The sequence below is a fragment of the Cyprinodon variegatus genome, unplaced genomic scaffold, assembly GCF_000732505.1.
Source record: "Cyprinodon variegatus isolate N-32 unplaced genomic scaffold, C_variegatus-1.0 Scaffold131, whole genome shotgun sequence".
Taxonomy (NCBI): Eukaryota; Metazoa; Chordata; class Actinopteri; order Cyprinodontiformes; family Cyprinodontidae; genus Cyprinodon; species Cyprinodon variegatus.
This window is the reverse complement of record NW_015150584.1, coordinates 1,255,404-1,266,612: the sequence shown is the minus strand read 5'-3', so window position 1 is coordinate 1,266,612 and position 11,209 is coordinate 1,255,404. Positions and strand designations below refer to the sequence as shown.

The window sequence follows — 11,209 nt, the reverse complement described above, 5'->3', positions numbered from 1 at the left end:
CCTCCTCCTGGTGTGATGTGCCTGAAATGTATTCCAAGGGAGTCATCCTGGGGGAAAACCAAAAAAGGTGTCCAAGGTACCTCAGCAGACTCTTCTGGGTGAGGACGAGAAACAGTTATTTTCTGAGCCTCTCCCGGATGTCTGTGCTCCTCACCCTTTCTCTAAAGTAGTGCCCAGCCACCATGCTGAGAAAGCTCAGTTCAGCCGCTTGCATCTCTTTATTTCAGTCATGATCCAGATTTCATGACCAGAGGTAAAGGTTGAAACATAGACTGACCTGTAAATCTAGAGCTTTGTCCTCCACTTGAGGCACGAACTCTCCTCCAACCTGAAGGGGACAAGTCAACATTTTCCAAGCTGTGCCAGAGGTAGGAATAGAATACCATCCTGACCAAGGGCTCTAGCAGATGTTCTAGGAGAACCTCAGTACTCGCTTGGGCCTACCAGGTCTGTGACTTCCTCCTCATCCATCAATTACTGTTCATCACCAGGGGGTGATCAGTGGATAGCTCAACTCCTCTCTTCACCCAGGTGCCCAAGCAGAGACAATCGGTAAGCAGAGACTGCAGTTGCTTAGGGGCCCCCGACCTCTTAGGGGCCCCCTACGCAATTGTGAACTAGGACGTCTCTTTGCAGATGTAATGGTGCGAAAAATTCCTCTTAAACCCACCTGATATTAGGATGACTGAACGGACCTCATTTATACCCCAACACATGCCAGATTTCAACATGATGGTGAGCCATTTAAAAATGACACCAATAGCAAATCAGACAGTGGTACTTTTAATTACTATGTTAATAACTGTGTATAGTTCATTAGAAGGTTGGTAAAAAATACACTCAAATGATATGTTTTAAACCGCAATAAAGATCTTAAAAGAACGATGTATTTCAGTGTTTTATTTTTTACACTACGACCCACATAATGTTGCTTACATTATCTTGTGCCCAAGATGTGCAGCTGAAGGTTGGAAGATTCGACTACCAAGTTTATCATCGAACTTGTCCTGGGGCAAAGTGTACAGATGGGCATTTTTATGCCTGAACATGGTGTTCATTATGGAAAATCCATGAGTTGTATGGAACAGACATGGGCAATGTGGAGTCAACAAGTCATCTCCATGTCATGTATTTGTTCTACCCAGCCACTGAAGCAGGTGAGTCCAATCTTCACCGTGAATTAACCTGTGCAGATTGGACTCACCTGGTTAATTGGCTGGGTAGATTAAATACATGACATGGAGATGACTTGTTGACTCCACATTGCCCATGTCTGGTATGGAAGTCCAATTATAAAACATCACTCAGGTTCTGAGCTGGGGTTCTCCTTCTCTCAATGATGCCCCTCCAAGGGACACTGTCTTTTTGTTGTACGTATGATTGTTCAAATGTTGCAGACCAATTGTTCCTATTCATAGGCTTCTGCTTGGGTGACATGCTTGGAAAGATTTGAGTAAAAAATGTTATAGTCTGAACCCTTTTTAGCAGTTGTGGTTGGTTCAGCAGGATATTTGTTTTATTTGCTCTCCAGCCTGATCCAGCAGGTGCAGCGGTAAACGTCAAACCTGTGGGTTCCTAAGGTGAGAGTCGTGGTGCTGTTACTATATCAAAGTGATGGAGCCGCAGCCTGACCCAGAGGGAAGATGAATTTACGAAGGCTCCATATGTTCCTGTTTCTATGGTGCACAGGGCATTTTGTTGTTACTTTACCCAAGCAGCTTAACAAACCCAAAGAAGTTGCCCAACGGGAGGGACAGCTGCTGTGGCTTTGCCAGCATAACTGTTTATTTCTTAAATTGATTGCATTTTAAAACTAAAGTTAGCTATCCTATAATTGTCTTTTTACATACAGTTGCAAGGAGCTTAGTTGGAAGCTAGCTAAGCTAAAAACTTCATAAGACCATCCAAACACCAACAGCAGCTGTGTGGAGTGGACTACGTTAACTTTGACTGGAATTTGCTTAACAAGCAAACTCAGTTCACCTTTGGGAAAGAAAACAAAGCAGTCAACATCTATAGTACCATCCAACATTCTGCCTTCTTTCTTTTTCTTTCCTCTCTTTCTTCCATTGATACCCCAATTTGTGCTTTTTTGGGTAACATGATGTATATCCTCGAGCTATTCAATCTGGGTTAATTGACTTTTTACCTGTCATAGTTTCCTGTCTGGCAGACTAAACCATTTTGTACCTTCAAAAGGGGGGGCCTGGAGTATCCAATATGTTGGGCAGACAATACAAAACATTAATTCTCATAAATTATGTTATAAACATATTTTGTTTGTATAACAAATGTATAACACCATTAATTGGAGGGCCTAATTCATTTGAAATAAAAACATAAATAAACAAAAACAAAACAGAATTTTTATGGGCCCCTTTCCCTGCTTAGGCCCTGGCTATTCAGGTCCACTTTCCCCACAATACTACACCCACGAGTACTCCTGTCCCTATTTGACAAGACTGAGTTTGGTATCTAAAAAAGGTGTTTTTTATAAGTTAATCAAATAAACAAACTTCAAAATGACCCAAAAGTTGGAATTCAGCTGAAGGACATTTGTAGGACCATAAGACCCATTTGGTATTGGAGTAGTTTAAGGTTCATTTATTTAAACTCAAATGTTTAGAATGTTAGAAAAACAAACAAGACAACAAAACGTTTTATATGTTTTAAAATGTGAAGGTGCAGAGGGTTTTAATTTTCATTTAAGGAAAAAAAAACAAGAACGTATTTTATTTATTCTGTTTTGCCTTGAAGCACCCTAAGGGAGGGTTGCACCCTGGGCAGACGGCCATATCACATACATCAATAATAACTGCCAATATCTTTATGAATAATTTATTAATCCAGTAGCTTAAAGGTAAAAGCCAAGTTAAAACATGACATTGATACTCGGAAACACAACAAACAGATTTTGCAATATCAAGTCCTTTTTTAAAGTACCTTTCAGAGCGCAAAATATCCGTGGGCAATGGACTGACATGTGTTGGGACAGGTATGGTAGCAATTACATGACACACTGGGAAATATGAACAGTAATCTGAACTTTGTCTAGGCAGAAACAAGAATAGTCTTTAGTCAACCAAACTCAGCCTGACTTTTCAAATGTAAATATTCAACCAAAAACTTACAGGTACATTTTAACACACTACTGGTTGACACGCAGGATTTTTGTGCCACATAAAGGTCCTGAAAAGATCCCGCCTCAGCTGAAGCTGGGAGGAGGAGGGTGAGTGGAGAGCTCTGGACTCAGGAGTTATTCGGACCAGAAGAGTTCACAGCAGAACCCACAGTGGATCCTCTCTTAAATAAACTGAATTAAACAACGCTTTTGAGTGGATACGTTGAAAATACGGACTTTTGGCTTAACTTTGGACCAGTTCTACATTATGAAATCTTACTTTTACTGCAGCTGTATATCTTTAGGGACACACATCCTGCAAACCTTCTTACTCTGCTGCGATGTTCAGGGAAAATCAAGTCATTAAAAAAGGTAAGCCTGTTGTTAAAAAGATGAAGCGGAAACAAATATAGATACATCTATGCTATTATATGTGATTATGTTACATGTGTGCAGACCAAGTCAGATAAGTTATTAAAACTTTTATTAGGTTGGAAAAGTTAGAGAAGTGGAGTTTTTTCCTCTGCAAGAAAAAAAACAAAACATCTTGATTTAAGCAGTTACCTTTACTCAGAGGGATATAGATCTACGACATGTATAAGGTATATTAACACTGAAAAAAATCTGTTTTGAAAGAGTTTTGTCTTTTTTAACCCTCACTTAGTTTCAATGATGATTCAATAAATAAAGTTCTAAAAATAAAGCGAGGACAGGAAAAGTCAGTAGGCAGTTGGCTGTCTGAGGCTTTACTTTTTTCAGTTTCATAGCTTTTTCTGTTTTTTACTTTCTATATCTAATTTCTAAAGGCCAGCTTTCAATATTGTACTATTACCCTAGACTTAGGCTGTGGTGGTAATTTAAAGGCTTGAATTAGTGATAAACTTTTCAATAGTATTGATTCACAAATTTTCCTTTAATTAATTCACATTTTTTCTTTTTTTATATATATATCTGTTTGTAATAACCCTTTTCTATTACTCATCTGATTGGCAGGGCTGAAATGTGATGGCTGCAGAAACACTGCCAGGTTGAGCAGTTCCTCTATACCAGTGCAGTGACGCCCTCTGCTGTGTGGCTGGGGAAAGTTCAGAATTGGGAAAGCCAGGATGGGGAACCTGATCAAGGAAGGGATGAACACCATCATTGTTAAGCACTATAACCACTCAGGGAAGTGGGACCGGCCTCGAGGTGTGGGCACCTGCAAGACAGTGGTTCTGCTCTTTATCTGCGTGCTCATTGTTTTGGAGAACATCACCGTTCTGCTTGCTCTCTGGAGGAACAAGCGTTTCCACAGTCGTATGTACTTGCTCATTGGCAACTTGGCGCTGTCTGACCTCCTGGCTGGTGTGGCCTATGTAGTCAACATCTTTACTTCAGGGAGTAAGACGTATTACTTGACGCCGGCACAGTGGCTGGCCAGAGAAGGGAGCATGTTTGTGGCCCTCAGCGCCTCCACTTTCAGCCTTCTGGCTATCGGCATTGAGAGGCACATGACCATGGTGCGCCTGCGGCCCTGTGAAACAGCCGGTCGAGGGAGACTACTGGCTCTGCTGGCAGCCTGTTGGGTTGTATCAGTACTCCTTAGTGCCCTCCCAAGTCTAGGCTGGAACTGCCTGAAAGATCTGTCTTCCTGCTCTACAGTGCTGCCTTTGTATGCTAAGAGTTACATTGCCTTCTGCATTAGTGTATTTAGTGCACTTTTGGTTGCTATCATCATCCTCTACATCAAGATTTATCGCCTGGTGACCTCCAGCGGCCGTAGGGTGAGCAGCCGGCCCTCAGAGTGCTCTCTGGCACTTCTGCGGACGGTTGTGATTGTTCTTGGACTGTTTGTAATGTGCTGGGCCCCCTTATTCTTCCTCCTCCTGCTCGATGTTGGTTGCAGTCCGGATAAGTGCCCGGTCCTGTACGAGGTGGACTGGTTCATCGCCCTGGCCGTGCTTAACTCTGCTCTTAACCCTCTGATATATACCCTGTCCAGCAGGGAAATGAGATCAGCATTTTTTCGATTGCTGTGCTGCTCTAACACCAGTATGGAACAATCTGGGATACCTGCAGCAGGTCATCCAAACTTAGGAACAATTATTCCCACAGTGGAAAACAGCAAGTCCAGTGTGGGCGGAGGCAGTGGGGCTGGCAAACCAGCACTAAACAGAGGGAAGATTCCCATACCTGCAAACTCTGAAAATAAGAATGCAGATCCTTCTCCCACTGCAGTGATTCACACAACTGGTCCGACAGACCTGTTCTCAGCTGTGCTTGTAAAGGCAGGAGCGCTGCCATCCCTCAGCAAATTCTGAGTGGAATCACCTAAAAAATAGATTAGTATCAGACATTGTCTTTTTATTAGCCACTTTTTGTTTGTGCACTATGGCTCATGTAGCTCAGACACATACTTCAAAAAGAAGAATTTAAGATTTCCTTCTAAATCCTTTGAGTCCATTACTAACACTTATGGTTACATAACAGTGTTTGAAATCTGTCTGATTTTCTCAGTGGCATTTATAACCATGAGATACAACAGGACAGTGTATGCTGCAATGAAATCTCTTTACCATGCTAACTGAACAGGCTTCACATTTCAATTACTCTAAATAATGTGTTTGTTAGTATATTTATTTGGTTTTCATTTCCTCAAAAGTTACCAATATTCCGATCTTTGCACTTTGACATGATGTTTTTTTTTATTTTTTTTTTTAGAAAACCTCCTTTTTTGTCACTTTGAATTTCTTTATTATTTATTTTATTTGAAAAATAATCCAATATCAAATCTCTAAAATATTAAATGTGCGATTTTGTTATTTTCTTCGCGTACTTCTAAGTGACACTACATATTTACAGCATTCACTTTTTTGGAACTTGGAATTCGGTTTCCTGAAATTTTTATGAAATAAACAGGTTACTTTCCTAAAACTTAGAGGATACTTTCCTTAAACTTAGAGGTTACATTCTGGAAATCACTAGCTATCCTCTTGGAACTTATTTACTTTCTTCATGGGGCATTTGCCAAGTCCCTATGTTTTTTTTATGGGTAGTTTTTCTTTCACTTTCTTGGTTACCTAGTTACCAGGTACTTTCAATGGAAGTACCTTGCAAGCTCAAAAAAGTAACCTCTAAATTTCAGAAAGGTTTCTGTTATGTTCTGGAGAGTAACGAGTTTTAGGTAAGTATTTTCTTGGTTTTGAGAAATTAACAAGTAAATTTTGTTAAAGTGAACTAACCGCTAAGTTCAGGAATGTACAAGCTGTTACATACTGTAGTACTGCCAACTTTTATGGTACTTTGATTCTATTTCATACTTTCATTTTATATATTTGTTGTCCACTGTGGGAGAGAAAAATATACTGCTGGACCAGCAGCCTAATTAGGCTGTGATGTGTTTTTCGAATAAGGTTTCCTGTTCTGATAAAAATAGATCTGTAATTTCTTTAGAGTCTAATTTTTTTCCCCTGATGACGACTCTAGAGGAGAACCTGGGAAACTTAATTACTTAGGTTTTCAGCAGATGTGGGTCTTCATCCAGGAGTTTGTGAGCAAGATTTGTATAACTAATCAAACTCATAAAGTAAATACTTGCTTCTCACTAGCACACACAAAAACCACTTATGTGTCATCTAACCACTTGTCAATGAGAATGTTGGAATGGAATTATTTAAAGATAAGAGATTGTATCTGGGTGTCGTAGTGTCTGTTACAGCTGCAGTAAAAATAAAATTATATTCTCTTATCATGTTTTCAAATAGTATGTCTTTACCTTTCCTATTTCTAAGCTGCCTGTGCTCATTTTAATTTCTTTTTATTCGTTTGACTGTTATTTGGTGTGTAACCTCGCAGTACATCGCTGTTACAGTTCTTTTATGGTGTTTATGTGTCATTTCGGTTTAAATCCCTCTGTTTTCAGGATGAAATGGTGAACCTAAACTAATTTTCAAAGCAAGAGAAGGGTAAACATTTTTAGCCTGACTGTTCATTTCTACAAAAACGCACAAAAATCATACATATAGTTTGGGGTTTAAAGAAAAAATTTTTTTAACCTTATAATAAAGTCCGTGAATGTTCAATAATTCTAATTTTCAATTCAATTTTCAGTTCAGTTTATTTATATAGCGCTAATCACAGCACATGTCATCTCAAGGCACTTTACAGAGATAATTCAACCAGACCATTTAACCAGATTGGTTCATAATGTTTATCTAAGGAAAACCAGCTGCTTGGCAGCAGTCCAGCTGATATTTCTCTCCAGGATGGTGTCACAGCCAAACAGGAACAGACCAGATGAAGCCACTATGATGATATAAAAGCAGAGAGAGCATAGAGTTAGAGGTTGAACTAACCCATACTGCAGAATGGGAGAATAGAGGTCAATGAAGCACAATGATGAAAAGAGGTCCCTATATCCTCCAGCAGTCTAAGCCTATATCAGCAAAACTATAGAGATAGCTCAGTATAACCTGAGCCACTCTAACTACAAGCTTTATCAAAAAGGAACATTTAAAGCATAGCCTTAAAAGTAGACAGGATGTCTGCCCCACGGACTAAGACTGGAAGTTGGTTCCACATGAGAGGAGCCTGAAAAGATCTGCCTCCCATTCTACTTAAGGGAGCACAAATAAACATGCAGATTGAGAGTGAAGTTATCTGTTAGGGATATAAGGTACAATCAGATCTCTGGTAAAAGACAAAGCTTGGCTATTTAAGGCTTTATACGTAAGAAAGAGGATTTAAAATTTTATTCTGGATTTAAAAGGAGGCAAAGGACGTTAAGCTGGGATAGGAGAAATATGATCTTTTTAATTTTAATCAGGCTGCATCATTGTAGATCAGCTGGAGGCTTTTAACTACAGTGTGTGGACTTCCTGATAGTGAAGTATTAAAATAGTCCAACTTTGATAGGGGGGGTCGTAGTTCTGTTAGCCTGTTATGTTATTCTACAGGTTTAATGGTATGCTTTTTTATGCATTGTTTTGTGTGAGTTTGGATCATACTATCTTGAAACATTCCATTGTAACGGCTGATTTCAGGGAAATTTGGAAAAAAATCACAATTTTTTAATCCTCCACACAAAGTAATGCACTGGTAACTGACAGTGAAATGTCCCTAGTTTAATTTCTTTAAGTGCTGATATTGTGGCTAGATACATTTGTCTTTTTTATCTGCATTATTTGTCCTTTGAGACAAAGATTGTGATTAGCCAGGGCTACTTTACAAATCCTCTCCATTTATGGTGGCGTAAAATTGTTTAACTTTGGACGGTGATTATAGTGTTGACAAGGTCTCCATGCATTACCAGCACAGGCCTCAATGGTAAATTTAGTGTTCCATCAGGACAATAATAGCAAACCTTGATGAACTTTTTATTAATGTTTGAAAGTGAAATCCATGCTAAGAAAACTTTCTAGCGTCACTGAAGTAGGCCTGCAGTTACTCCACAATGCATACTGTATATGCATATCTGTGGAGGTATATATATATATATATATATATATATATATATATATATATATATATATATATATATATATATATATATATATATACTGTATATCTTTTGAGGCAGAGGCTTTATTCACAATTTTGACCCTGTGTAGGTTAGTAATAGACCACAGTTAACTACAATTTTTGGAGCTAATTCATTAATAAAAAGAACAAAAAAACAAATTTTATAATTGCAACATTAAGGCCATCAATTAATAGGACTGCAACTAAATTGCTCACTTGTGCTATTGATTTTAGATTTTACTAATATGGTCTTATAAAGGCTTTCACCATGCATCAATCATTTATATCATTATAGAAATAATTCAGCTGGTCAGTTTATTAATTGCTTTTCACAAAGGAGACAGAAAAGCTCCTCAGATTTCACCTTCTGCACTCCTTTATGAAAAATCCTAATGTAAAACTGATTGATGCTCTCATTTTGCCTTTCATTGCCAGACTGGGGTCAGACATGAATAAATAATGCAAAGAAATTCCTGATATTATTACTGGCAGTTTCCAGACACTCAGGTCACTTATCAATTAGTAATGAAAGGAATATTGCATGAAACTGCTAGAAGAAATATGTTCTGTCAAGGATTGAATGCATTTGAGCTCATTCACAAGTTAAATGATCTACCGACGTGGCAAGACATTTGGAAAAGGGCACCACATAAAGGAAAATCCACTGGAAGATTATTTTCTTTTACTAAAATTCCGCANACTGAGGATTGGTTTAAACCAAGCTGATCAGAGAGCTGATTATAGGCTAGTGTAATACACAAAGCACAGTGTGCCTTGAAGATCAGACAGGAGCTGACAGACTGGCATTTTATACTCACCTCCACTAAAGGATGTGTCTCAGCTCTGCACCTCCGGTTCTGATGAAAAATGACAGCGAGGACGCAACACCAGCAGAGCATTTCCAGCTTAAAGGTCACTGACTTCTTCTTGTCAGAAATGTTTGAACACTCTTCCATGAATTAGCCAGGGAGGATGGTGGCCTCATGTCATGCCAAGCATTTGAAAATGCCAAAACGTTGAGCAGAAGTGCAATTCATAGTGAGTAAATCTATAACTTCTTGCTTTCTTTTATCACTTTGCTTCCTGACTGCCACAAAAAAGTTAAATAATCTCTTTATTGATAACTTAAAATATATTATATCTTAAACAATAAAAGCTAAATAATCACCTAAAAATGGACAAGTGTCCAAATATCGGTTTAAATTTCTTATATCGAACATATTTCAGAATAGACATGTCACAGAAAACATAATGTAATATGTTTTGTTTTTATCTAAATGATTGATCTTTACTAAGGTGGCATTAGAAAACAAAACATCCAACCAGCCATCTATTAACCCTTTGCGTATCCACGATCGGCTTCTAAAGGTAACAGCTCAAAAGAGAAAGAAAGGATCCTACTGATTAACACAATCCAGCCCCTAATTAAATAATAACCCTAATTTATTCCCAGGTCAAGAGGGAATGTGACCTGAGAAAAGCACCAATGGGACATGTCTGAAAAAACCTCCTGAGGGAATTTCCCAGGCAGTATCCAATACCTGGGCCAACTCAACTGACTTCCTTCGATGCAGAGGGGCAGCAGATGGGGACCCGATTCCTTTACCCATCTTACCATCAAAACGATAGCTGACCTTTGCTAGAAAAAAGGCTGTCTCCTAGTGAGTCAGCAGTGCAGTGTTCTTTATGTTGAAAAGCAATGCCACAGATTTATAGGAGCTGAGCATATAGTCATCAATTAACCAGTTCACAAAAACAAAATAAGTAAAAATCACATTATTTATTGATTGCAGCACACAAAATAAAAATCAATCTAATATGAAATATATTAACATAAAAGAAATAAACCCAAAGGGTCAAGACCTCATCCTTGAACAACCTACCAAAAAAAAGAAAACATAAGATTTAGTGTATCAGAAAATTAGAATATTATTTATAATATATTTTAATAAAAGCTCTTCATGTAAAGATAAAAACAGATGGCCTACAAAAACCCGTGAAAGACTGATGACTTGACACCTGTCTTGAAGACATTTCTTTGCTAACTCTTTCATAAGGAGAGTAAGCAATGAAAGGTCTTTGCTAAATATGGTAATTGTTCATAATGCATTTTCCAATGGATTTTGATAAAAAGTTGGAAAGGTCAACCCTGTAGCAACAGGAATATTGATAGCCTTGTGAAGATTGTCGAGCAAAATCCACGCAAACATTTAGGGTAGGTTCACTGGATTGGACTGAAGCCGAGTTAACTTCACTGTGAACAGGTGAATGCCATTATATGAAGAAAAATCCTTCACATAAGCTACAAATGATGCATTCCACTCAGGAAATTACAGAAAATGTCATACTTGGGCTAAACAGAAAAAAAGCACTGGATTATTTCTCACTGCTCCATTTTTCTTTTCATATGAAAATGAAGTTCCCATTTCACCAGAATCTCAAGGTCCCAAAATCTGGAGACGCAAACAATCCACACTCTGCTGGTGTTGGTCCACAGTCAAGGAAGTCATCTATACGGACATTTTAGACCACCTCATGCTTCCTTCTGCTGACAAGCTTTATGGAGATAGTAATTTAAATTAGCAAATT

The 11,209-nt window shown here is 38.4% G+C and overlaps 1 protein-coding gene across 1 annotated transcript; it reads left to right on the top strand.

The window, feature by feature from the left end:
- The first annotated feature begins 3,222 nt into the window (after nucleotides 1-3,222).
- On the top strand, nucleotides 3,223-5,817 carry LOC107085702 (sphingosine 1-phosphate receptor 3-like). The gene is made up of 2 exons (XM_015376189.1): nucleotides 3,223-3,493; nucleotides 4,115-5,817. The coding sequence occupies exon 2, from the start codon at nucleotides 4,228-4,230 to the stop codon at nucleotides 5,419-5,421; it is 1,194 nt and encodes a 397-aa protein (XP_015231675.1). The 5' UTR covers nucleotides 3,223-3,493; nucleotides 4,115-4,227; the 3' UTR covers nucleotides 5,422-5,817.
- The last annotated feature ends 5,392 nt before the right edge of the window (nucleotides 5,818-11,209 follow it).